At 62.6% G+C, this 27,279-nt stretch overlaps 1 protein-coding gene across 6 annotated transcripts in view; it reads right to left on the bottom strand.

Moving 5' to 3' along the window:
• The window catches only part of TP73 (tumor protein p73), a 58,339-nt gene that overhangs the window by 28,049 nt on the left and 3,011 nt on the right, over positions 1 to 27,279 (bottom strand). For 2 of the 6 annotated variants that reach the window (XM_036882641.2, XM_036882642.2), the window contains exons 2-3: positions 11,657 to 11,748; positions 11,149 to 11,269 (exon numbers count right to left, since the gene is read on the bottom strand). In XM_036882641.2, coding sequence (XP_036738536.2) covers positions 11,149 to 11,269; positions 11,657 to 11,748 — 213 coding nt within the window. Of the gene's footprint in view, positions 1 to 5,134; positions 5,581 to 11,148; positions 11,270 to 11,656; positions 11,749 to 18,041; positions 18,086 to 18,888; positions 18,981 to 27,279 lie in introns of those variants that run through there. The other 4 variants (XM_057499639.1, XM_036882644.2, XM_036882646.2 and 1 more) reach the window with 4 other exon arrangements.

The following is a 27,279-nucleotide window of genomic DNA, read 5'->3' as shown; positions in this document are numbered from 1 at the left end:
TCACGTTCCCAAATATCCTCAACTGCCTATAAAACCCCCCATGGACTCTCTTGTCCCCTCCTGGCGTGAGCCTGGAGCTCTGGCCTTTCACTTTATCTCTAAATAAAAGCCTGTACCTTGCTCTCCTACCTTGACTGTTTGTGAAGCTCATTCTTTGGCTTCGCAAACAAGAACCCCGGCATCACCGGGATGCACAGACTTTAGCCCCAGGAAGGGGCCATGCAGGCCCTATGCCCAGGCTGCTGAGGACCTGGAGTGCAGGTGGGTGGTCTGTGATGGGTGGGGGGAGGGCACAGGTCACCGGGTATGGTGGCCATCCCCCTGCCTGCAGCCCTGGAGCCTGACATCCTTCATCCATCCATCCATCCCTCTGTCCATCTGTCTGTCCATCCTGCTAATCCGGCCTTGCCAGCACCAGAGTGCAGGCGCTGAGGACACTGAGGGGGCCAGTCAGGAGTGTCACCCCCCCACTCGGGGTGGGACAGCCATCTGGAGGGAGTGACAAGTGCATGACGGCCTGGGGCAGGGTCACGAGTGTGGGTGTGCCCCATCCATGGCCCTCTGCAAAGGTGACACTGGAGCCAGGACCCAGAGATGGGGAGACGTCATCCAGTGCGCTGGGCGAGGGCAACCAGGCAGAGGAGCCGATAGCCACTGGAACACTTACTCCTGACCCCTGGCTGGCTCGACGCCCCCTGAGTTCCAGGCACAGGGGCCAGATGGGCAGGCTAAGCCCAGCCTTTCCCACTGGCTCTGCCACCAGACAGCTTCCCGTTAGGTGGAAGCTCATCCGTGCACCACACTTGCTGGCACCTTCCAGGGGCAGACAGGCCCCGCCCCCACCCCTGCCGATTATGCTCCCTTGAGACAAAAGCAGTGGGACAGGGGAGGGGGCACCCAGACCAGGGGACCCCCAAGAAGGCAAAGGCAGCAAGTGAAAGATGCAGTCACCGGACCTATGCCCCCGGCTGGGGGCTGCAGTGGGGCTCGAGCCCCCTGGGGCTGGAGGAGGAGGAGCCGCCCAGCCCAGGGGCCCCGGGGCTCTGGAGTCACAGGCTGTGGAGTGGGGCCTGTCTGCGTGTGGGAGCAGCTCCAGCTACCTGCTCAGAGGTCGAGCTGACGGCTCCTGATAAGCAGGGTGATGGGTGTCACAAGAAGGGAGTCAAGAACAGCTCTGGAGTTCGCGCAGAGTGACGGAAGAGAGGATTTCCCTCCCTCCCCTGGGCCAGGACTGTCACCTAACCGCAAGGTGGGAGCTCAGCTTGACCGAGTTGGGTGGGGGGCCCACAAGACATCCAGCTGTAGAGATAAACACGGGAAAGGCTGCAGCCTGGGCAGGCGGGGCCCGGCCATGGGGGTGACCCCTCTGTCCCCTGAGTCAGGTCTGTATCCCACCCTGGGACAGCCAATCTCTCCCTGACCCAGGAAAGGGCACCTTGTGGCTGCCACAGCGTTCCCAGCCCAGCCCGTGGCCACTCCAGGTCCACTCTGCCCCCTGCCACAGGCTGCCTCCTGCTGGGTCCCCAGAGGCCCCACCCCTTCTGTCCTGTCCTAGGGGCCTCCTGAATCTCAGGAGTTTCCCAGCTGCCCCTTCAGGGCCCCCTCAGTCACTGTGCTGTTCTCCCCTCTGCTCGGCTCCAATCAGGGGGGCTGTGTAGGCCCCTCACGGGCACCTTCCAAGCCTGCCCTGCTCCACGTGCGCTCAGCTGCCCTGACCCTCCCTCCCCACCTGCACCCCCTGTGGCGTCTGGAACCCCCTTGCTGTCCTCCCCTATCCCCTTGCCGGGCTCCCTCAATGGCTGAGTCTCTCACACCTACGCCGTAGAAGCACAGTGCTTACTTTTTCCTCCAAACCCCCTTCGGCAGTTTCCCTTTGAATAAATGGCCACCCCGCACCCAGTCCCTTAGCTCAGAACCTGCTCAGAGCCCAATGGCAAAGCCCGACCCAAGCCGGACAGCTCTCCCCAGCTCTCCACTCCCACCCGGCCGAGGTGCCGCGCCCGTGGGACCACCCTCTCATGCCGCACCCATGGGACCACCCCCTCACCTGCGCCCACCCGGCCCAAGGTGCCGCGCCCGTGGGACCACCCCCTCGTGCCGCACCCATGGGACCACCCCACCCCCTCGCCTGCGCCCACCTGGCCCAAGGTGCCGCGCCGTAGGACCAGCCCCTCGCCTGCGCCCAGCCTTGGCCTGCCCCCATGTGGTCAGCTCCCAGCACTGCAGCAGACGCTCCTAAAACCTGATTGTCTGTAGTAGGCGCCTAGTACATCCTTCCTGAGCAATTGAATGGGTTTTCCCACTAGGGCCCTTCCTGCCCAGAAGCTGCCCCGTCCTGGGAACTGTCTTTAGGAACAGAGCTGTCCCTGACTCTGGCTGCACGGTGGGGCCATGCACGTGCTGTGCCCCTCATGCTGCTCCAGGCCAGGGATGCCCGCATCCACATGGTGCCCACCTGGGATGCCCACCTTAGGCTGGGCCCCGGGAGCCATGTGTTGGGGCTCGCTCCAAGCTGCATGCACAGCTGTCCCTGACCCCACAGCCCGGGATGACCTGGGCCTGCCTGCAGAGAAGGGCCAGGGCTCCTGCTGTCACTCTTGTTTATCTCCTGAGACTCTAAAGCTTTGATACACAGCAGAGCAGGGAGGCAGTGAGGGCCGTGAGACGCCCACTGGAAGGGCAGAGGGCAGAGGTCACAGAGGTTCTGAGCCAGGAGAAGCTGCATGCCCAGGGACGGCTCATCTGAGAAAGGCGCCGGAGCGCCTCAGTTACTTGCATGGAAGGAGAAGCTGCCCGCACACAGCCCGAGCCCAGCTCAGACCCACCGACACCCCCAGCTGGGTGCCCAGAGTACAGCGTGGAGGCGGAGAGGAGGCCTCCAACTGCCGGCCAGGTGCCCAGACCTCTGGATCCGCCTGGCCGCTGAGCAGCCTCTTGCGGTGGCACTGTCCCGCTCACAGGTAAGGACAGGACTCAGAAAGGAGGGTCTTCCTGCAGCTGGAGCTGGAGCCCCCTTCCCTGGGGCCAGCCGGCCCAGGGGGCTCTCACCAAAGGCAACGGCAACCACATAGGCTGAAACACCCCCTGATTCATGGGGTTTCAGGTGCCGCAGGCCAAATACCACTTCTTCTGTCAAGACGAGTGCACAAAGCGGGAAGGGTCACAGACCCTCCCCCCGGGGCAACAGGAAGGAAGCAGAGATTTCCCGAGCCAGCACCACCTGTGTGGGAAGAGGCTGGGGTGCCTCCTGCTGCCTGGGTCGGGTCTCAAGGCTGCTGGGGACACTTGCTGGTTGGATGAACATGCAAACCAGCTGCTGTTCTACCCCTGGTCCACATGAAAGTGCAGCCACGGCACACTCGGCTGCTGCTGGTCCCTGGGGCACGGGCAGCAGCCTCGGGATGGTTACCTGTGGCTGCCGCGCCCACAGCTCCTGCAGGGAGGCCGTGCCCCCTCTGTGGCCCAGAGTAGGGCTCCCTACCCCTACCCAGTTCCCAGGAAAGGCGCCGCGCTCAGCCTCTGCCAACTTACTGCGACGCTCCCTTCATTTGAGAGAAAAGTTCCTATCAGAGTCCCCTGTGTCCCCAGGGCTTCTCACCTGGCTGAGCAGGGACCCTGGCCTCTAGGGCCCAGGGCCTTCTGGCTCTTGGTCCACACAAGACAACAGGACGCCCCAGTGGCCGGGAGACAGCCCCCCCGGCTCCCATGCCAGCCGCATGGAGAGCCTGGGTGTGCGAGGTGTGCCCAGTGGCATGTGCTGGTGGGTAAATGAATCAGTGAGGGAGTAAGGGACAGAAGGAGGACGACAGCCCTTCTCCACTCGGGCAGCTGCCCGCACTGGGCTGCACCCTTGTCCAGGGCTGGTTTCAGATAAGGTCATGCCGGGGATGTGGAGAGGCTGTGGAATTCCCAGAAGCGAGCGCACAGAGTCGGCGCTGGGGTCAGGCTGTGTGGACACGTCACCCACACCCCTCACTTCTCCTGGGCCACACACAGTCACTCTTCCTGTGGCCTTGCCTGGGGACACCTACCCACAGGCACACATGTACTTATCCCAGAACAACACACATCACATGCACACACACATTGCCACTCACACACACGTCCACACCCAGACACACCCATACATACATGCACACACACACCCGTGCTCGCACACGTACTGCCGAGAGACCTCTGGTCTCCGAAGGCTGCCACGCCCCCAGGTCTTTGTGGCCCTCCACCCACAGCTCCTGTCCTCTGCCCACAGAGCCTGGGGACACTGGACTCTGTCCAACTGTCCATCCTGCCCCTCTGCCCCTTCTGGGCCTCCCATGGGGCACTGGTGCCCATGGCTCACACTCTGCCTGCCTCTCTGGTGCAGAGACGGCACTGAGTGCAGCAGCCAGGCCCCACCTCTGACTTGCTCAGTTAGCAGCCGGGTGCCTGCCTGGCCCTGGGGACCTGGCAAGTCTGGAAATGAGCCCAGGTCCCCAGGGCTCAGGCCACAGGGGCCAAGCCCAAGCCGAAGTCCCTCCCTTACCCTCAGCCAGCTGGGGTGCCCCTCTCAGAGGTAACAGGATGCCTCGAGGCCCTTGATTTGGAGCCCAGACCCACGAAAGCCAGATGAGCAGATGAGCAGTTTTCCAGGTGAGGCTGTGCTCAGCCTGGAGTGGGGGGCCAGCCGCACAGCCTAATCCAGACAGAAAGGCGGCCTCCAGGCTGCACTGAGCTCCTGGTGGCCGGGACAAGGCAGGACAGCTAGGGGACAGCTGTTGGGCCCTGATCCTGGGACAGAGCCACCAGCCCAAAGCTTGGGACCCAAAACCCCCAAGCCGTTAGGCAGCCACCCAACCTGACCAGCCACCCACCAGCCCTCCTCTCCCTGGCTGTTGGTCCTACCCAGCCAGTGGGTGCTGGTCCCAGGATGGGTGGGCATCTGCCTCCATGCCCAGGACCCACCCTGACCCATCAGTGCCTCCTGCCTGCCTCTGCCCCCTAGATGGTCTTACCCTAACCGGCAGCAGGTGCCCAGCCAGGGGGCAGACAAGAAAATGCCCCTCTGAGCTCTTCACCATGGCGAAAGCCCCCCAAGCCTCTCCACGAAGGACAGAGACAGACTCCCCGGACAGACCCAAAGGGGCGCACGGCTCACCTACCGTGGCGAAGTGCTGCATGGGGTCACTGGCGTACAGCATGGTGGGTGCGCGGGGGTCTGCACACGCTGGGGAGCTGGCGTGCCACGGGAAGAGGCATGGGGCTGAGTGGCCAGGAGGCAAGGGGCAGAGCGGTAGCCACCGGGTGGGGCCAACCCAGACGGGCAGGCTCCGCGGCTAGGGCGGCAGCGGCCGAGGATGCTCCGAAACATGTGGGCTGTTTGTGGGCATTGTTGCTCTCTCTATCGGCCTCAGTTCTGTCAACCGGCTGCATCTAACAACAAAACGGGCAGCCCAGCCCTGCTCCTCATGACTATTCATCCGGGTCGGGCAGGCCTCAGCTTGCCCACGGCTGCGCAGGGCTGCACCAAGGAGGCTGCTGGAGGGGCGCGCGCGGGGCCAGCGGCACCTCCACCGTGATGCACACCGGCTTCTCAGAGATGCCCCGCCCCTGAGCACAGCACGAGAGGCGGTCGGACCCTGGGGACCCCGCGGGCGAGGCTGGGCTGCCCGGCGGGAAGGTGGAAGTCAGCCCGCCTGCCAGGGCACCAGGTGGACCGCCGGAGCCGCCCCAGAGGGCTGCTGGAGAGCAGAGGCTCCCGGAGGCCGCTTCCCCCGGCCCCATGGGGGCCTGGCCATGAGAGTGAGCCGCCCTGGTGGGGCCCAGAGAGGCCAAGGGAGCCGGAGCGCCCAGGCCGGCAGCCCTGTTCCTGCTGCACCAGGTCCCCAAGGCAGGGATGTGGCCCGGGACGGCCCCCACGGCAGTGCACTGACCCCCGGCCGCCCCTGGGCCACCTGGGGACTGGAGTTGCCTCCTAATTTAAATATCCTTGACACAAAGTTGCCTTTACCATGGGGTAGGGATCCAGCCTCCCTGGAAGCAGGCGGAACATAGGTTTTGCACAAATAAATCACGTGAAATTGGACACGCCGACCTCCAGCTCCCACCCCCCAAAGCACCGTTCCTTCTGCCCCCACCGGGAGCTTAAAACACCACCAGGTGCTGGAAGGGCAGCTAGCAGACACTCGCATCTTTTTGCCACATTCCCAACCATTTCCAACCTCCCTGGGGAGCCGGGGGCAGCAGGCAGAGGGAGGCTGGCCGGACAGAGGGCCTCACAGGGAGTCACCTGAGAGCCCAGGAGGAGCCTTGCCCCAGGCGCTGCCCCCTAAGGGCTGGGCGGGGAGCTCCAGTCTCAGGACCGGGGGCCTTGGAGCAGCAGCCAGAGGCACAGCTCTGCTCGTGAGCCGGACCATCAGACCATCGCGACTCCCTGTCGCCACGGCTGTTAGCTCCCAAGGTGTCCGTGTTCCTCACGCATAACCGGACAGTCGGGGAAAGCAGAGGTTCGCTGGGTAGACAGGTGCTGGGGGAAGGGCCTTCAGCAGGGCCCAGGTTGGAAGCTCTGGCTGGAGGCAGCAGAGAGCCTGCTTTCCTGGGAAGCTCACAGACGGGAGGTTAGGGGTGACCCCCGCCCGCCTCCACCCCACCCCTACCTCCCTGGGAGGCCTCTCCATCCCTGAGGTTCCTGCAGGATGTTGCTGGGCTTTGTCTGAAAGAGGGGTCCCTCCTGGACCAAGCAGGCGGGCTGGATGGAGGGACAGATCCGGAGCCAAGCGGGAGAGGAGGGCGGGGTGAGCCGCCACCCCCGCAGGGTGTGGGTGAGGCTGGGCAGTTCTCCACCCAGCAGCGGGGTGTCCTGGCCTGTCAGGGGAGTGTGGACTGGAGAAGAAGCCCACAGGGCCCTTGCTCAGGGGCTGCCTGGGGGAGGTGGCCATCTCCTCTGTCACGTAGGCTTTGTTTTTAGCTGAAAGGGGAGCAGAGGGAAGAATTTGAAGGGAAAGGAGCCCCAGGTTGGGGGGCTGGATCCCCGGGGGTGATGCCCACCTAGGAGGGGCCTGCACACCCACTCCCCTTGATGGGGGTGGTCTGTGAAAGTGATGACATCACCCCACGGTCAGGCTATGACCCCATCAACTCGAGTTCATCAGAAGGGACACTGTCTGGGTGGGCCAAGCCTGATCGGGTGAGCCCTTCAGCGAGGTCAGGGAGACGCCTCCCGATAGTCCCAGGGAACAAACTGCCAGCCTGTGGAGGGGCTACGTCTCCAGGGATGGCGGGGGGCCTCTAAGCAGCCCTCAGTAATGGCCAGCAAAAAAGTGACCTCGGTCCTAGAGCTGCACAGAGCCAGGCTGGATTCTGCCACCAAGAGAGTCTGGAAGAGAAGCTGGGCCTCCGACGAACTGTGGGCCTGGCTTTGCAGCCTGGCGAGACCCCTAGCAGGGCACCCAGTGGAGACACGCAGGTCCCGGACCCACAGAGACTGAGAGACAGTCGTGGCATTGCTTGAAGCCATTATATCTGGTGGCTTGTTACACAGCGACAGCTAGCCGATACACTGGGGGGGTAGGCGGGCGAAGGCCCTGAGCAGAGGACGGTCTGCGCTCCAAGGGAACCAGGCCACTGGCGTGGCCCTGGGCAGCCTGGGCCTCACTGTGCCCTGGAGCTCAGGCCTGCAGGGCACGGGCTGGCCCAGGAGGAGCTGGCCGCACACGTGCCCAGCAGGAGGCAGCGTCAGGGCAGAGGTCTCTGCTCTTGAGCCCCAGTGGAGGCAGCAGAGGCGGGGGTTCATGACAGAGGGACCACGCTCCACCCAAACGGGGACACCCATCAGGCTGGAGAACCAGGAATGTCCCTGCACGGGAGCCTCGGCCCAGCCGGACCCCAGTGTGACTGAGCTTCCCCAGAGCAGGGCTCACTTCCTGGGCATTCATCCGAAGTCCTGGCCGGCGGGGATATGGGGATGGGGGTGCTGGGGCTGTCAGGAGGGCTGGGCCCCCGCCTAGCATGGCCCTCAGCTGCTGTCTCCATGCGGCCTCCAGGTGGGTCCCGGCACCTGTGCCGATTCTAACCCATGGGATTCCACCCCACGGACCACCTCCACAGCCTCGTGGCAGCGGGGCCTGGGTGGCACATTTCTCCCACGGCCCGTGCTTAGGAAGGGGTGATTCACCAGAAGGGCACAGCCTGGCCCCACTACCCACAGGCAGGTGGCTCTGTGGCCTGATGGCTGCCCAGGGCTCGGGCCTGTGCTCCCCAGAGGCCCTGTCCCCCAAAGCCTGGAGAAGAACGGGCTGCTCAGGGCTCGCGGGGTGGGCGGGCAGACGGCCCTTCCTCAGGGCTGCAGGCCCTCCTGAGGAGGGTGCCCTCTCCCTCCCCCACCCACCTGGCCCCGTGTCCTGAGAATGCCTGCTTCCAAAAGTGTACACACTGGGGCTCTTCTCAAAAGAAATGCCCCTCCCAAGGCCAGGAAGGGTGACCCTAGGTGAGCCCCGGAGCGTCTGCAAGCTCTCACCTGGGCAGCTCTGCAACACCCTGTGGGCACCTGAGCGGGCAGCCACAGGGCCCCTGCTCGGATCAGGGCCCTGCCAGCTGCAGCCCCATCCCAGTGACCCACCTGCGCACAACAGCTGTCACCAGACAGGCGGGAAGGGGCACAGGGAGGGTGGGGACTCTTGAGGGACAGACAGGGTGGGGGGAGCCCACAGACTGCAGGGCAGGCTGGGAGGAAGGAAGGTTCCAGCCCCTGCTCCAGACCCCTGGACACATCAGGCAGAGGCCTTCAGCAAGGCAGTAGGCACTGGGGCTCTGCAGCCAGCTGCCCGCCTAGGTCCCTGCGTCTGTGCTGTGCTGGGGCCTCCTGAGGATTAGCGGTGGGCGAGGGCACGCTCCCAGCACGGTGCCCCCAGCCCAGCTGCTGCTCTCGCAGTGCAGCTGGACAGGGGTCAGGAGGAGGTGTGCTGGGGCCAGCATGGTTCAGGGAATCCCCACCTCTGTGAACTGAATTTGCACGCAGGTGTTTCATGCATGACTTACAAAGAGGACCTGACAGATTCAGCCCTCATGTTGCAGGGTGGGAAGCCCCACCGTCGTTCCTGGTGAGAGGCAAGCCCTGCTCCCCAGCCCAGACACCCTCGGCCTCCCCCCAGGCCAGGTGTGGGGGAGTGTATCGTATCCTACAGGACCCCAGAGCTGACCCCTGCCTCCTGATGCTGGGTCTGTGGGGGTCTCCCCGGACCTCAAGGGGGCGAGCTAGGGGGCTTCCAGAACTCAGGAGACAGGAAGTGCCTGACATTAAGGTTGTGCCGTCTGGACCCCCCGACACTTTCCTTAGCAAACACGTTGCACCCGCCTGCGGAGTTCCCCTATCAGCTGTGGGTGACCTAGACAACAGCCTGCCAGGGGACCTCCTGTGCTGTGATTCCGACTTATGGTTTAAATTCACTAATGAAGAGTGAGCTCTCAAAGCCCCGCGTCCCCACCCTCACCCCCAGTAGAGGCAGACCAGGTCTGCCCTCTCCCTGCCCACGACCTCACTTCTGTGTGGCCCCAGGCAAGCCCTGTGCCCTCAAGGACCCGTGAGGAATAAGTCTTATTTTCAAGTTGCTGAGGTGCACCTGCCACAAAACACACAAGGGCCAGTCCAGCCACACTGGCCCGCCCATCTGGGACCGTCTGTGGGCCCAGGCATCAGGAGGCTGGGCCACCCCAAACAGTGGGTGTCCAGAGGTGGGACCTGGAAGGTGAGAGTCAGAACCTTTGGCCCTGGGAGCGGGTGGCAGAATGGGAGATGTTCAGGAGGGAGGGTGGCTACCGCACCCCCACCCCCCACTCCAGGCCCTTGTGACGTGAGAATACAGCAGGTGCCGCCGCAAGGGGGTTTTTCCGCTATGACAGCCTCTTGAGCAGAGGCAGGAGGCTGGGCCCAGGCGGGCAGATGCCTCAGATCCAGTCCGAGGGGGTCCTCAGAGGATGGGTGTCCCAGGGCTCCCGCCCTGGAGCCCACATGACCTCCACTCTCTGCCTCAGGTGCCTCACACAGGGTGTGTGTTGGGTGAGGGGCTCCAGCTTCTAGAAAGGGAGCTTTGGGGAGAGGGAGGCCAGGAAGGCACAGAGCCCGGCTCCCCTCTGTGTCCTGGGCCTCGGCCTGGGGCTGGTGCCCTGGGACAGGAGACAGGCGCGCTCAGGGTGGGGAGGCCAGGCGCCTGCAGAGCTCGTTGGGAGGGCAAGCCGGCAGGGCCGCAGGTTCCCGCCGCGTGCTTGACAAAGTCCGGTCTGTGAGTGGCCGCTGAGGGAGCCCTGGGCAGCAAGCCTGTGTGCAGCATGGAGCAGTCCGGGGGGCCGGCCGGGGCTGTCCCAAGGAGGTGACTGCAGGGGGTGCTGGGGACAGCTGGCAGTGCAGAGCCTCTCTGGGACGGGGTCCTTACCCGTACTTGCATCCCACCTGCCTGCCACCCTCATCCTGGCATACTAGGGCCTGGCAAAGGGTAGCTGGAGAGGGGTAGGGATGCAGTCACCACCCAGTTTCTGTAGCCCTGCCTTCCTGCCAAGAGGAATGCCCAGCGTGGCAGGACCTGGGCCACTGCAGGCCATGGGGTGTCAGGGCCTCAACTGCCCCTGCATCTCCTTGCAGGCCCCTTCCCCTGGGAACAGTGTTCCATCCTCCTTTGGGGCACTCTTCCCCGTAACTCAGTCCCTATGTCGGGGGTGCCCACCCCACTGCACTCCATCCTGGCCCTTTCCTGTGGGACCCAGCTGGTCAGAAGCACAGGGATGGCTCAGGCTCAGATATAGGGACATGGCATGTCCATACCACGAGGGGCAGGCCTGCTGGACCATGGGTAGAGGGGTCCTCCCCCACAGCATGGAGGCGCTACTGGGGCCTGGTACCCTCCACCACAGGGAGAGGCTGCCTAGGAATAAAGCCACTATGGAGAAAACAGGGCAACAGACAGGGAGGCAATTGTTTGAACACCTGGATACAGCTGTGCCTGAATCCATCCTACTGCTACACTGACAGTTACATTTTCTGCTTTGCAATTTGAAATGTCCTGACTAACCTGCAGAGGTACAGCTGAGAGCCTGCTTCCTGGGTCTGCAGGTTCCCAAGACAGGACCATCTGCATTTATTGTCCCCATGCCAAGCTGTCCACAGACAGCAGCCCCACTCACCATGACAGATGTGGTCATGCCCTGCAGGTGGAAGACATCCATGCTGGCCTCTGTGCTGCCTGCCACCTCATTATTACCCCTGCTTGACGGGGGAAGGTCAAAGTAGGTGCTGTCTGGCTCCCTGTGAAGAGGGGACCTGAGCGTCAACCCAGACTGCCAGACCCAGAGCTGGGGCCCACCCGCCGCTCCTGTGGGGTCACCTCCGCTGCCCTAAGCAGTCAGCCCACCATCTCCTCGGCTCCTTTCTGTTCACCCCCAGTCCCCACCTCCTCCCCTCTCTGCCAGCCTCCCCAGGGCTGGTGTGAGCACACAGATGCTGTGCCCTGGACCTCTCCTGGCCCTGACCCTGCTGGAGGGCTGATCAGAGAGAGAGCCCAGGCCTGGGACCCTGCATCCCCAGGAGAGAGCCCAGGGCAGCAGCTCCCTGCCCACCCTCGTGCCTGGCCCTGCCTTGAGCTGGCCTGCGGGTAGCCCAGCCCAGCCCAGGGTGGCCAGACGTGGTACTCACAGGGAGCTCCAGAGGTGCTCGAACGTGGCTCCCTCGTCGGTGCCCGGGGCCTGGGACATCTTCCCCACGCGGGGCCCCGAGGGCAGCTCGCTCTGCCAGGAGGGAAGGACAGTGAACACTCTGCGAAGCATCCCCCTCGGCCGCCCTCCCGCACCCTTCGGGCAGGCGGGGCCTAGACGGCAGCGGGTGAGCGGGGAGTGCCCCGAGCCCCAGCCAGGCACCAGCCCTTGCGCCCCCTGTACTTCCTCTGTGGAGACCGAGGCCCGGGGGACCAAAAGGGCAGGCCTGGCCTCAGGCCCAGCTGGGTGCCCTGGCAGCAGAGACCTCTCAGAGTTGCCACTGATGAGGTGGGTGGCAGCAGGCCCCCATCTCAGGGCTGCTGTGGGGCCCTTGGGAGCACATCTTCGCTGTGTCTGCGCCATCGTGACCTCGAACATGAGTGGTGGTAGTGGTTATGAACTGTGTCTGGGTTTGGCCTGGGGGTCTTGAGACAGGTTTGGGGGTTCTCACTGCCCCAGGACATGGGGACAGCCCAGATCCCAGGTCACCTCCTCTTGGGAGGGGCACGTGCAGGGCCCACCCTGGTGGGATGAGCTCATGGTGCCCAGGCGCTGAGGGATACAGGCTGCCTTTGTCCTCTGGGCAGGGGTCTCCCTTGCTGCCTGGACATGGAACCCTCTGGACCCCACAAGCGGCCCACGAAGGCCAAGGTGGCAGGTCTCCCCTTCACAGGACATGCCCAGGGGTTGGGGCACCCTGACCCGGTACCAGACCCGCTGGCCTTTGTCCCCAGCTCACTTTCCCTGAGAGCCTCCTTCCCACCCGCCCCCCAGTGGCCCCCATCCCCGAGGAGGCGAGGGTCAAGCACTGGTTGAGGGCCTGAGTCCTGCAGTGGTGGAGGGACCAGGAAACAAGAGCCCACCCTGACCACAGCCCCCACCCCAGCCAAGGCGACATCTCCCCCAGGGCTGGCCTCTGCGTTCCTGGCAAGGGGCCGTGGGAATCAGCTTGGCCGCAGCCTGGCAGTGCCCAGTCGGGCAGGCCTGGGCACGCCCGCGCCATCGGGGGGGTGGGGGAGGGCATGCTGCTGTCTGTCCTTTTGTCCCCAGGTGGGCAGGCACTGATGGAGGCCTGCAGCGCTCTCCCAGGGCTGCCACGTGCCAGGCCGCAGGTCCCGGGGCAGCAGCACGAGCCAGGGCAGGGCCCCGGAAATGGGAGGGCAAGGCTTACAGGGCCCAGCAAGGTGGTCGGAAAGCCCAGCTGCCCAAACACAGCCTCTGCAGCCTCAGCCACCCACCCACCCCTCAGGAGAGGGGCTAAGAGAGGCTGTGACTTGCTGAGGTCCATGCAGGAGGGACCCCGTGGTTTCCTCACACTTGGAAATCAGTGCCCACCCTCAGCACACGGCCCACAAGGGGCAGGGCAGTGCCCACCCGCAGCCCTCCTGTGCCAGGAGGCCACGGCAAACAGGGCCGAGCTCAGTGGAGCCGACGTCAGGCACGGAGCTGGCTGCCCAGTGATGGGGTGGGCTTGGAAGGAAGCAGGCCGGCACGGCTGCCTGTCTGTGGGGTGGCCACGGAGCTCAGTGCTGACCTGAGGCTCAATAAGCCTGGAACGTTTGGTCCCACCCCTTCATTTTGCCAGTGGACCATCCAAGTCCAGAAATGGAAAACACTCGACTGAGGTCACACAGCAAGTGTCCGGTGCTAATGGCAACAGCCAGAAGATGCAAGCAGCCCAAGAGCACATCACAAAACCGCAGAGCATTACGCAGCCATAAAAAGGGATGAAGCACAGCCCCACGCTGCCTGGCGGCACAACCTTGAGAACAGGCAGATCCTGGAGGCAGGAGGCAGATGGGTGGGTGCCGGGGCAGGGGAGAGGCGATGGCGGATGACTGCTAATGGGGCTGGGTTTCCTGCGGGGATCACGGAATGTTCTGGATGTAGGGAGAGGTGGTGGTAGAACAGTGCCCTGAATGTGCTAAATGCCACTGAGTTGCTCACCTTAAATGGGTTAATTTTACATTATGTGAATTCCAGCTCAATAAAAAGCAATTCTAATTTTAAAAGAGGAGTGGCCACACATGGGGAGCCACTGCAAAGCCTGTTTGGAGAGCACGTTCTCCACCAGCCGCAAGAATAAACCCCCATCAGCCGAAGCCAGGCCAAGTTCTCGGGCCTGGGGGCTCCCACACTCCAACCCCCATAGCTCCCCACCACTGGGACTGCGAGAGCCCCACCTGGGCAACACGCCTGCAATCTGCCCCCCACTGCACCCACCAGGCCTCACACAGCCACAGGCTCTGCGAGAGGCCGGCAGGCATGGGGCTGCCTGGGGAAGCCCAGGAGCACCCACCCCTGAGCCCTCCAGGCAGAAGGAGACAGCTTAGCCACCCCAGAAGGTAGCAGGTGCCCCGTGCACAGAAAATAAGTGCCATCCAGATCCCTGGGGTCCCAGCAAGGGGCACAGGGTAAGGGGCAGTCCCAGGTCTGCACACTCCACCAGGGTCACAGAGTTGGTTAGGCCCCACTGCTTCTGTCCCGAACACACACAGCCCAGGACTCATGTCCCTGCCCCCTGCCTGTCACCCTGCACCTACAGTGGTGTTGTCCCCTGCATTCCTCTGGCCCCAGAGTACCCCAAACCTACCACCGTCATATTTGAAACCTCTCCAGGGCTGCCCCTCATGCTTAGGATGGGGCCCCAGGTGCCCCACTGTGGACCTCAGGCCCCTAGCCTGAGCTCACCCCACCCACCCGTGCTCCTCCAGCCCCAACCCACAGGGCCTTGCCCCCACCCCCATAGGCCTTTGCGCTGAGGCCCTTCAGCTGGGGACACCGTCCCCCTGCCCCAGGCCCCAGAAGCCCCTTCCCAGAGTCTGGATCTCAGCTCGGAGGCCACTGCCTGAGAGAGGCCATCGTGGCGTCCCGCCTGGCTGCCTGCCCTGACTTCTTGCTAACTCCTAACACTGCCCCACACTACCTGGCTGCCTGAGAACTGCGTCCTGCACGCCCTGTAGACTCTAAGGTGAGAGACCAAGAGACCGGCAGAGAGCAGGCGAGCCCGTGTCCACATCCTGCTGGGCACCCCCAGGCGGGCGGCTCAGGGAAGGTGCTCAGCATGCAGGGTTTGGGGACTGAGCCCTGGGCGTCCCTGTGGAGGGGGGCTCTGTCCTCTGTACCTGGGGTAGGGATGTGGGGGAACACCCCTGGGAACTGGTGAGTGAAATGCTCCCTTTGACCAAGTGCATGGGCTGGGACCTTGTATGTTCAGCCTCTCCTCACCCCAACTCCCATCTGCGTTCCCGCATCACTCCCTCCCTTCCCACTGAACCTCAAATTCAGAAAGGCCTCCCTCCCTGCCCGCTGCGGGCCAGCTCCCTCTCAGCCCACACAGCCTCACGGCACCACCTGCAGCTCCAGCACCACCGAGGAGAGGGGCCAGACCTACGTACGGGTGGGAGGGGGCTTCCTCTGGGCCAGGACTTGGGGCACCAAACCCACCCAGGGCCACCCCCCTGAGATCTCAGCTGCAGGCCTCTGGCTTCAGATGCACTGGTCAGAATGCATATTTCAGGGCCCCACCCAGGGGGCCCCCAGGGCCTCCGGAACCTGCACCTCGGGGATTCCCGGTGGCTGGGACTGACCCCGGAGGAGACAGCGTCACACAGGCCCAGCACGCCCACTACTAGCACCCTTTGGCCGAACGCCCGGAGGGCAGCCGCCTGCTCCCGCGGGTTCCTCATCAGCGGAGCCAGAGCCCAGCACGTTGCCCTGCACGTTAGAGGGGCTGCAGCTCTTGCGCCGGGAGGCCACACAGCACTGTGATCGCCAGGCCCCACGGGGGAGTCTGAAGAGCTGATGCACTGAACCCAGGGCCCCCCAGGACCTGAGAATGGAGCCAGGGCGCAGACCCGCCCCTCAGGCCCCCGGAGCACCTGCCATCCACGCTCAGCCCAGACGAGGCGGAGCCTCAGCCCCTCAACCAGAAAGCCCCAGGACCCCAAGGCCCGGCGCCTCCGTACTGGGAGACACCCCTTGACCCCTGCAGCCTTTTGTCCAAGGATCACAGAGGCGAGAAAAATAAATCGACTCAAACCACTTCCCACACAGGAAGTCCAATTCCCCAACGCCCTTGATTTAAATTTGGAAATGTGTTCCAGTGGAAATGGGGCTCTCGGACAAAATGAAATTGCTTCTGTGAACGTTGTAAATCGTTTTAAAAAACGCATGTGTGGCGGGAGAAGAAACCGACTTGGGATAAAGCTCTTCCATCTTATAAAGAAGTCAGAAAGGGCGTACCGCTGCCAGCAGCATCAGCCTTTCGATAAAGATCAAATTGCTCCAGAAATGAAATGCATCCTGTCTGGAAATGAGAGGGGCGCGCTCTGCGGTGCCGCGCTGCGGTGGGGGGTGGGAGGGGCCGCACTCCTGGGGCTGGGCTTTCGCAGAATCACTGGCGAGCCCTGGCCTGAGCTGTCAGCGCAGAGACACCCACGTGCACATGTGTGGCCGCGGCCCGCGGTGGCTGGGCCCCAGCTGCGGGCGCTCCGACCCTGCCCTGGGGCCCCGTGGGCTGGGGCCGCCGAGCCTGCTTCACCTCAAAGAATTTCCAGAAAGCTATTTATGACTGAGGGAGAGTCCCGGGGCCAGCATCCGGGCCAGGGTCAGGGCGGGCAGCCCAGGGGTCCGCCCGCAGCACCCCAGAGCTCAGGCAGGGTGGTGGAGGTGCATCCCGGAGCCCTCAGCTCCCTGCTCGCTGGAGCAGCCCAACCCACAAACCGCCCTCTCGGTGTGACTCAGGGGCCGCTGAGGTCCTGGCCCAACCGTCCTCAGCTGGGCCCATTAGGCAACATCTGCCGACACTTTGATTTGTCATCTCTGACGGGGGAGGGGACGCATCCTAACGCACAGGAGCCCCCACGGCAGAGAATGTTCTGGCCCAGAGTTCCGGGTCGCTGCTTCTAGCCGGTGCTGGCTGAGCTCTGGGCTGGGCCTCTGGGTGCTCACAGCACCTGTCACACCCTGTCCGAACATGTCCCCTCCCTGCCCCCTCTGTCCCCATGTGTCCTCTCTCTGCCTCCCTGCCTTGTCCCTAAAGCCCCAGCCTTGGTCCACCGGCCCCTGCCCACCCCAGCCTCGTCATCCCAGGCCAGGCCCGGACCCGGCCTCCTCTAGGAAACTGCTGTCCTCCCCGACCCTGAGTCAGGGCACCTCCTTACCTGCCCCAGCACCTGGCAGCTGCCGGAGCAGATGCAGTCAGAGAGTGAGGCCCACAGACAGCCCCCCGGGCCAGGCAGGATTGAGGGGCCCTCTGCCCACCCTACCCAGGGCTCCGAAAACAACCTCTGATGAACTGGTGCTCCTGGGACCCTCCAAAGAGCAGACCCTCCATGGGGATGGCCCCCTCCCACCTGCTCACCCCCACTCCACACGACCAGGCTATGGCCTGCACACTTGGCATGAACACAGGGAGGGACAACGGGGGGGGGGGGTCATCCAAAACCCTGGCCCCTGGGACACTGGCTTTGGGGGCTTCCATTCAGTTCGGAGGAAAAGACCCAAAGACCTCCGCCTTGCCCCCCACTCCCAAATCATGCACTCAACTGTTCCGGTCACGTGACGGCTGTGCCGACAGCTCCCCGCCACTGCTGGTTTCATTTCAGTAAAACTGCAGGGCCTTCCTAAGCCCTGCCACCCTGTCTGGAGGGGACTGCAGAGTCCCTTGCCCAGAGGTCCCCCTACCTGAGCGGAGAGGCTGGGCTGCTGACACGCAAGGACGAAGGGCAGCAGGCCACCCTTCTGTGAAATGGCGTTCTTTCCCAGCCTGCGGCCCGGCCGAGTTCCAGCAGGACGCTTAGAGCCCAGCCTCCTAGGGCCCCAGACGGGGGCTGCCCTCGCCAGATGGAGTGGGCCGGGCCTCAGCAGGGGACCGCCTGGAAGAACAGGGTGCCCCCACCTCAGGGGGCAGGGACAGAGGCCACCTCCTTGCCCCTCCCACCTATGGCCTGGCCACGTGGCCACGGGAGCCCTGGGTGGCCCTCTGTCCAGCTCACCAAGTGGGGTGGGACCAGGACAGGACCCTCAGCCAGGGGAGGCCTGATCTGCGCCCCGGATCTCCCGCAGAAAGACTGGGTGCTGTGAGGAAGGCCGGCTGAGGGCCTCGTGTCCCCCTGAAGGGCTCCCTGCCCCACTGCACGCTGGGCATGAGAGACAAATTTAGCTTCCCCAAACGGACAGGACACACTTGTGAAACAGAAACACAGTCGGAGGTGCCCGACTGAGCCGCCTTCTCCTTCTCCTGGGCCAAGTGGGTGGGGGAGGCAGGCTCTGGGTCCCCAGAATCCCCCGCCCCGCTGCTGCTCCCCCAGCCAGCCTCTTACCCAGTGCCAGCCTCTGTCACGGCAAGTGGCCTCCCCTGAAGCCAGGCCAGGGCTGGGTGGCTCCCCTCCTGCACCTGGACCCACATTGCAGAGCTGCGAGGTTGCCCGGCAGTTTCTGTTTGAATCTAAGGGCTGGCTTAGCACCACATGAGGCAGGGAGACGTAGGACACACACGCACGCACTCCGCCCTCCCCACAGCCAAGCCCCACCATCACCTCCACCAGCGCGCTGGGACCCGGAAGATACTCCTGACCTCAGGAGCCCCCACCCAGTAAGCCCACAGTAGTGGCAGGTGGCCCCAGTCAAGGGGGGCCTTCTGCTGGCCATGTCTTCCTCTCGCCTTGACAGTGGCACGTGAAGCCAGGGGGGACAGGGCACACTTTGGCCATGGGGTGTGGGCGCTGGGAAGCTGGTTCCAGGTGGCCCCCAGGAGGCCAGGGAGTGGCGGCTCTGCGGAGGCACCTCCCGGGCAGGCAGCAGAAGCTCCCAGGCAGTCCCGGGTGGCGGCAGCCACCAGAGCACTTTCTGCCCTACTTGGTTGTCCCACTGCCTGCGCCACACCAGGTGCCCAGAAATACCCTCCCGTCCCGCCCCCACCACCCCACCGAGAGCAGATGACTGTCTGGAGTGTGCCGGGCAGCAGGGGACCGCGGGCACCACCTCCCCGTGCTGGCCTGGTCACCACCTGCCTGCCTGCCACCCCTGTCCCAGGCACCCTGTTTCTGGCACCGATGGGGGCCAGTGGGGAGGCGGTTCTGCACCCTGAGGTGGCTCCAAGGAGCCACAGTGCAGGGGGGTGGCGACAAGACCCCATGCTCACACGGATAGGGCCAACCCCAAGCCTACCTTGGCTGAGCCTGGGCCCCGAGGGCTGAGGGTTGAGGGCAGGCGCCAGGAGGCCGGTTCTCCGGGCTCTGCAGGCTGTGGCAGCAGCGTCCGGTCGCCTAGGTGATGACATTGGAGCCTCAGAAGCAGTGTGGTCGGCCTGGAGCCTCAGGGCAGATGGGCGGAGCGTGGCCGGGAGCCCTGGGGCTGGCTGGAGGGCCTGGGCTCTGCTCTGGTGCCAGGCCCCCGGGGCTGTGACCAGTGACCGGCCCCTGCCCCCCAGGGAGCAGAGTGAGGTCGGGGAGCAGGCATCAGAGCGGCTGTCTCTGCCCAGCAGGCACACTTCTAGTCCTCCAAGAAAGTCCCAGACACACGCAGGAGAGAGGACGGCTCCACGCGCCCATGAATCTAACCCCACCCACCCTCAGTCGGTCCTCCAGCAAAAGCGAATTCTATAGGTCAGATCATTGCACCTGGATTAGGTCAGGAGGTGCTTCTAATCGGTGGGGACCCATCATTTTCAATATTAGGTCCAATGAGGAAATTGACGATACCCACCCCCCCACACACACGCAGCCCATACAGGTAATTTCAGTGTGACACACAGCCACAGTACAAGCACATGCCTTTAACCACAGGTCAGAGGGACTTCGGTGGGGGGGGGCCAGGTCTGGGATACTAATCTGTGTCACTGCTCACCATCCCTTCCTTCTCCCATGGGCAGCTGCTCAGGAAGCACAGCCCGGCTGAGTGGCCATGACAAAAGGGACACTGAAGGTGGGATGAAGCCCCTCTGGAGATGGGTGCACCCCAGATTAGCGGGGGGCCCAGCGTGACTGCAGGGGCCTCATAAGACAGGCGGGGGTCATGGACGAGAAGGGTGCTGACTTTGCAGAGAGAGGACCAGTCCAAGCCAAGAAATGCAGGTGCCTCTAGAAGCTGGAAAAGGCAAGAAACAGGACCCCCCACCCCTAGCCTCCAGAAGGAATTCAGTCCAGCCAACACCTTGACCTTAGCCCAGGGACATGGATTTAAGAAATCTGACCTGTGGGACTTTTTAAGAAAATGAATCTATGTTGTTTCAAGCCACTTTGTGGTGATTTCTGACAGCAGCCACAGGAAGCTAACAGTTCCACGTAACACAGGTCAGAGCCCCCATCCCTCAGCGCAGTCACGTGTGCACACGTGGAAGGAGGCTGCACAAGGTGGGGACATGCGTGTGTCTGCATGGTACGCACACAACCGTGACAGCACTCATGTGCAGGCGTGAGGCATTACCTCCACACCAGGGGCAGGTGGTGGCGGCGGCGGCGGGGAAGTGTCCCCTGGTCCTAGGAAAGAGGCAAAGCAGCCACTGGGCACCAAGAGCCCCCCTGCCCGTCCCCAGCTGTCCAGTCCCTCTCAGTCGCTGGCGGCAGCAGGCAGGGGAGGGGCCCACGCCCCTGGGAAGTAGCCCCTCGGTGAAGCCAGGCAACTCCGGGAGGCACTCCCACTGCCCATTCCAAGCCAGGGCGGATGCACAGCACCACCTGGGCTCCCGTGGGGGCACCTCCAGGCACGGCCCTCCCCTCCCTGTGGAGCAGGAAGGGCCCATCTGGGGATGGTGGAGACACAGCCAGACGCTCAGGGCAGACCTCACCTGCTCTTCCTCAGCACGGCCGTGGTCCTCCCTGCTGGAGACAAAGATGGGTGGGTGGCCTTTGAGTGAAAACACCAGTGGACCTCTGGCCCAAGGGCAGTCAACTTAAAGAAGGGACAGCCACCAGCTCAGGTGGGGCACGCAGCAGAGCTGGATGGGCGTTTGTGCACACCTTCGACACCTTTTCCACCCTGGGAAAGAGTTTCTGTAGCACGCTTACCTGGGCCAGACCCAAGTTTGAGCTGGGAGGCCCAGATGGGGGCTTCAGGGCAGGGCCTGTACCTAGCTGACCGGGAAGTGGGTGCAGGGGCTCCCCAGGTCCGAGTGCTGTCAGAGCCCCTGTTGGCTGCCCAGATGGACAGCCACACAGTGAGCGACTAAAAAAAGGAGATCCAGGTTCTTACCTTCTGGAGGTCAGAGGTCGGCACAGAGCCTCACGGGACTGAAATCAAGGTGGCCGCCAGCTGGCCCCCTTGTTTCGGGCCCTCCCCAGCACCCCCGCGTCCCCCCTCCACCTCCTTCTCATAAGGACTCCTGCGGGGACCCTGGGCCCGCCTCCCCTCTCCGGGATCATCCCCAGCTCAGGACCGTAACTTAACTAGTCCCTCTGCCACGTGAAGTGACACCACCATTAGGACGCGATGCCTTTGCGGAGCCATTAGTCCACTGTCCATGAATGTTCCTCGTTCGCATGATCAAGTAGCTGTTGAGTGGCGCTGGTGAGAGGAGCCCCTTCATGCTGGCACGGAGGCCAGGGTCCCCAGCGTCCCTCCTGAGACCGAGGGGCCCCCACAGTCCATTCCCGACCTACGAGACCCAGGACAGGAGCCGCCCTAGCTTGCGGCCATGGGCACATGAGGGGGGCGGAAGGCGGTGGGGAAGCCAGCAGAGGGGCACGTAGGACCCCCACCCCAGCCCTGGCTGCGTGGTTCTGCGCCCTTCCCGCCTTGTTCCCCCAGCTTATCAGGTATTGGCGGCTCCCCTCTTTGATGCCGGGCTCCCCAAAACATGTTTGAAAATCACAGCAGAGGCGTCGGTGGACACACAGTTCACTTTGCACTCCACCCCAACTACTTGCTGGCATCGGGGATCACGCTGGGCTTTTTACACGCTGACCCTTCCGCTGCCCATCAGCCCTCTGAGAAAAGCAATTGTTTCCATTTTGCATATGAGGAAATCAAGGCTGAGAGAGATGAATCAACTTACCCAGCCACACGCCCACAGGAGGGCACAGCCCGACACAGCCCCGGTGCGGAGCCTAACACCCGTTTTAGGCACGTCTGGGGCAGTGTGTTTCCAGCCATTTCATAGGATGCGCGAATTTTTCGGGTGACTGAACCCGCGGCTCCCTGGCGCCTCCTGCACACAGGCCTAGCCAAGCCCCTGCCCCTGCCCCTCGGGCCTCCCACCACGCAGGGGTCAGCAGCTGGGAGGGGCTCGGAGGGTTGAGGAGGGGCCTGCTTGCTGTGCAGCTGTCGGCGACGCCCTGCGGGCTAGCCAAGCACACCCCAGCCTGCCCACAGAGGGTGCTCCAGCGTCAGCAGGCTTGCCCCTGGGCGCCCTCGGCGGCTGGAGGCTGTGCCCTGGCCTGACCTCCGCCCATTTGCTCCCTGGTGAACCGCAGGTGCTCAGTCAGGATGATAACTGAAGGACTGGATGAATGAAGGCTTCAGGCTGTGGGGAAACAGCCCCTTGCTCAGCCATGGGGCCCTTTTCTGAATCTTGAAAAACTACAAGCTTGGAAAATCGGAAGCTTTTCCTCCCATCTGGGGCCGGTTCCCCTGGTTGACGTGTGGCTCTTCGTGGCCCCAGACGTGCATTAGTGCAAACACGGGTGTGCCTCGTTGCGGAGCCGTGGGTGGGCTTGACTGGGGGTGTTTCTATCAGCCCCGGGGGTATCATAAAATAAAGGATTGAGGTACTGAATAATTACTAAAATGAAGTTTTTTAAAATCTGAAGTCTGAAACACCAGGGGCCCAGGGGTTTGGGATAAGGAACAGTGAGCCCCTGGTTAGTCTGGACCGTAAGGTAGGGCAGGACACGTCCACTTTGAAAGGCCCCTCTGACTCTTTAGAAGCCCTACTAGAGCCCAAGGCCTGGTAACAGGACACCCAAGTGAGGGTCTGGTGGCACCCCTGGGGCCACTCGTGCTGAGCTCTCACCCCGCACACTCCTTGTGGGGAGAGATATTTGCCTGCTGTCTTACAAAAGCCAAGTTTTGAAAGATCACATTAGTAGGTGGCGGGTCTGGGGTGGATTCGATTCCCAAATCGGCCACCCCACCCTCTCACGACTTCTGCCGCCTTTACCACCAGAGAATTTTGCCAATGAAAACTTCAAAAGGAAACCCTTCAGACAGGACACAGCTGGTGCTGCGCCGCACTCCCACCCCGTCCACCCGGCTGCTCCCCTCCCCGGGCCTCCCCGGCTGCTGAGAACGCATCTGCAAGGCGGGAACCAAACAGAAGGTGTCTCAACTGCAACGGAGGGAGGAAGCAGCCACGTAGGGTCTACGGCCACTCTAAATAATTCGGGGGACAGAAGGTCCCAAAACTCTGAAAAAGCAGCCTGCCAGGATTACTAACAATGTTCCACTCAGTCTTTCTCACTTCAAAACGTGTTTTCTAGAAATTACTTCACCAGAATATTTTTCTGTCCAGGTAGCCGCTTTCCATCATTCTCAGACCTTCAAGCACCAAACCGAGCAGAGGGTGCTTAGGCAGCGTTCCTGGAATTACTCTGACCTCAACCTTCCAGTTGTCTGTTTTGCTATTTTTATCAGAATTCATTATTTTCATAGAATCCAATTAGTGTCCTGTTTACCAATACCTCGTTTTTAAATTTGCAGCTTCGTTCTCAGAGCTCGGGGAAACCTCACCACTTGATTTCTCCTCTCTCATTACTGCCAAATAATTAGTCAGGGGGCGTCCCTGATCAAAAATTAAGAAGCCAGAAGCAAGTTGGAGCTTGCCTTCCTCCAAAAGAAGAAAAGACGGGAGACTTCCCTAATTACGGGGCTTTTGTTGGTCGTCACTGGCTGTGGGAGGCAGAGAACGTGGGGGCACGGCGTGCGGTGGGCGCCCAGTCACCCCGCTGCGGGGCACAGCTCCTCCGGTTTACATGCTAATAGGAGGACAAGGGTGCAACCTGGGGAGCCAGGCCGCATCTGCGTGGGGCAGGGTGCCGGTGCCGCGCGCACAGGGGCCTGCAGGAGCCCCACCTGAGGTTCCTTTACTCGCGCGCCCATCTTTCCATCCCGCACACCCCCCTCCCTCTTGCGATCTCATCCATTCCCTGCACAAGCGAGACCCCTCTCCGAGGCCAGCCAGGACTCTGCAAGCCACTCTGCCCCCACGTGACTTCCTGGGAGGGCAGGACCCACAGCGGACCGGGGTTCCTCACCTGCCCTGGGGGTCCCCACACAGCTGGAGCGCGCAGGGGCAGAGGGCCAGCAGTCGGCCCCCCCGCCCCCCGGGAGCCCTGAGGCCTGGAGGCTGCAGGAGAGAAACCTCCCCATCCCGCTCACGAGCTTCTGCCCAATGGAGAAAACGTAGCCTGGGACGTCACTTCTAAAATCCCAGGAAATGGGGCAGGAGGGGGTTGGGGGCGTCTTCCCTGCCCCCTTTGAAGGACCTGGTGCAACCCCGGCACCCCTCCCCCAGAGAATCCTTCTGCCCAATTAGCCAGAGGCTTCCCAGATGCCCGCACCCCCCAGGGCATGGCACCTCAGAGCAGCAGGTGAGCAATTAGAGCCCCTTGCCCCCTCCCCACTGGCACCCAGGGCCCCAGGGAGTGACCAGCCAGCTGGCGCTGGGTGGGGACATGGGGTCAGGTCCTTCCCACAGGCAGCCACCTGAAGCAGGACCACAAAGGAGAGGCGCTTTGGTCTATGCAGGGTACCCGGGTGGTCCTGCCCACTTGGGCCCCTGTACTCTGGCTGGTGGGAGGGTAGGGTGGGCGACTCCCAGGTGCTCTGGTGGAAGCAGGGGAGTTGGACCAGCCTTTTCTGGGCACCTGTGTCACCCCTGGGGATTCTCAGGTGTGTTCCCATGGGCGACTCCCAGGAGGGAAAGCCTAAGCCCCCCCCCCCCACCAGACAGGGCACGGGCTCCAGGATGGAGGGAGGGAGGCTGCCACTTCCTCCTGCAGATGGGGCCTCGCCCAAGGCCACAGCATAGCCGGTCAGGGCTGCCAGCCTGCTGTGCGCTCTGCCCCAGGCGTGCCCAGCATGTGTGGCCAGACTGACGCCTGTCTCGGATCTTAGCCTCTTAGCCCTGCAGTCGGAGAGCTCTGGCTTCAGGGCGTCTGTAAGTGGGCTGAACCCACAGATGTGCAGGGCAGAGGAGGCACCTGTGAACCTTGCCTGTCCTGGTCATTACTCTCCTTGTGCCAAATTCAGCAGGGCGAACAGAGCAGGGCAGGGCGGGGAGCTGGCGTGGCGCTGTTCCCTCTCGGCACCCCATCCCGCCTCCCGGGCCTGTCCCAGCGCACAGGCTGACTCCCTCCTGGGCTCTCTCTCTGGGGAGGCTCACTCCACCTGCCAGGCACCCAGTTCCAGCCACCGACCCTCCAGTGCCTGCCCAGTGTCTGTCCAGGGCTCCAACACTGTCCCCCATGTCCTCACGCATCCTCCGTCCCCAGCAGAGCTTCCTTCCACCTGCCGCTCCCTGACGCCACCCCATCTGTCCTGCCCTCTGAGCATCTGCGCACGGCAGCCAGGCCTGTGGAAGCTGTGTGTCTGCTCTTTCTCCCCAACTCTGGGGGCTGTGGTGGCCCCAGCAGTGCCCAGGGGCAGGAGAAGCCGGAGCTACGGATGGGTAGGGGCCGGGAAGAGGCACTAAGCTGGGCAGGACGCCGCCTCTGAACGGTGTGACCTTTGGTGTTGGGGGTGAGGGTGGGGGTCTCCTGTGCCTCTTCCAGGAAAGAGGGCTGTGGCTTAGACCCAGCTTCTCCATCTTTTGTGCCAAGGCTGCTCTGCTGGTCTAGGGAAGACTGTGGACCCCTTTTCAGAAGACTGTTTCAAATGGATCAACTAAAATCCACAAGATTTTATAAGGAAAGGAAATCATTTATACTGAAGCTAGTGGGTTGAATGGTACCCTCCTAAGGACATGTCCCCCCAGAAGCTCAGAATGTGACATTTAGAATTAGGGCCTTTGCAGATGTAACTAAATATCTAATCCAGAATCCTCCAAAGTGTCCGTGTAAGAGACAGAAGAGGAGACTGAGACACACGGGCCATGTGAACACAGACCCAGGGGTGGGGTGTGCGTCCCCGGGCCCTGGATCACTGAGGGTCACCCGCCACACCGGAGGCTGGGGTAAGGCCTGGCACGGACTCTCCCCCAGACCCGCCCAGGGGCGCTGGGATACTGTCATTTAATATAAGAAATATATATTTGGTCTTCATCGCGTTCCTGGCTCAGCGCTCTTAAAATCCTTGGAATTCCCTAAGCGTTGAGAGCGAAAAGGTGTCTTTGTTGTGTTAATGAGGCGACCCTTGGGAAGCACCTGAGGATGGGGGCTGATTGCCAGTGGAGCCCTGGCGCAACTAGAGGACCGACAGGACCCCGACCTCTGGGGAGGGAGAGGGGCTGGATGCTGTGTCAGTCCCTGGTGGCCAGTGATTCAGTCAGTCGTGCCCATAAAGAAGCCTCCAGAAAAACCCAAAGGCCGGTTCGGAGAGCCTGGGTACAGCTTGGCAGCTCCGCAGCCTTGCTCACACCTGGCCCGGCACCTCACCTGCCTGTCATTCATATCCCTTCTCAGGTCCTTTGATTAACTGGTAAACGAAAGTGTTTTCCTGAGTTCTGGGAGCCGCTCCAGCAAGTTAATCGAACCTAAGGGGAGGTCGTTGGAACCTCCCAAGTGTAGCCTGTCAGTGGGAAGCACAGGTGACGTTTTGAGCTTGGGACAGGCATTTGAGGGGGGCAGTCTTGTAGGACGACGGGGCCCTCAACCCGTGGAATTGAGCGCTGTCTCAGGTAGTTTGTGTCAGAAGTGAGTTGAATTCTTGCACACCTTGCTTGTGTCCAAGAATTGCTTAGTGTTCTGTGAGAACCCCCCAACTGTGTTAAACTGGTCTTGGAGTACCTTATTTAGGAGCCAGCCCTGCCCACACCTTGATTTCAGACTTTGTCTCCAGCTTGTGAGGTAATAAGGGTTTGCTGTTTTGAGCCTCCACGTCTGGTCATTTGTCAGAGTGGCCCTGGGAACCTCACAGTGATCATCCTTAAAAAGCAGGCTGTGACCTAGCGACACACACCCTCCTTTATTCACGCTGAACTGATAGGGCCTTGCAGCGCGTCTAACTCGTAATTTCGACTTGGTGATGAGCACCACTGAAATGCAGTGATTTCTGCAGCGGCTGTCACACCCGACGGAAAGAGCAGCGAGTCACACTGGGAAGACGGCCGCTAAAACGGGACAGCAAAAACGGGTGTGGTTTGTTGCCCACATTCGTATTTGGAGGAGATCCCAAACTTCACTCGGACGTTGATACAAATAAAGACACCATATTTTCCCCATTCGAGTTGACGCTGCTCCTGAATCCTATACTTCCGGCTCAGATGGCCTCAAAGGACCCTTCCAGCATGTGCTCCATGGCTCCAGTACTGGGGGCCTGGAAACCTGGTCTGTTCTCACCAGGCCCAGGTGAGGGGACCACCCAGCAGCTCTGCGTTCTGGCTCTCCCTCCGCCCTGGAGTCTCCACACCTGCCGGGCGCAGCTGGGTAACTGTGGGCACGCTGTACCACCTGCCAAAGCCTCTGT

Source organism: Manis pentadactyla, chromosome 4 (genome assembly GCF_030020395.1).
Source record: "Manis pentadactyla isolate mManPen7 chromosome 4, mManPen7.hap1, whole genome shotgun sequence".
NCBI classification, from domain to species: domain Eukaryota; kingdom Metazoa; phylum Chordata; class Mammalia; order Pholidota; family Manidae; genus Manis; species Manis pentadactyla.
The sequence above is the reverse complement of the archived record's forward strand: the minus strand, read 5'-3'. Positions and strand labels throughout refer to the sequence as shown.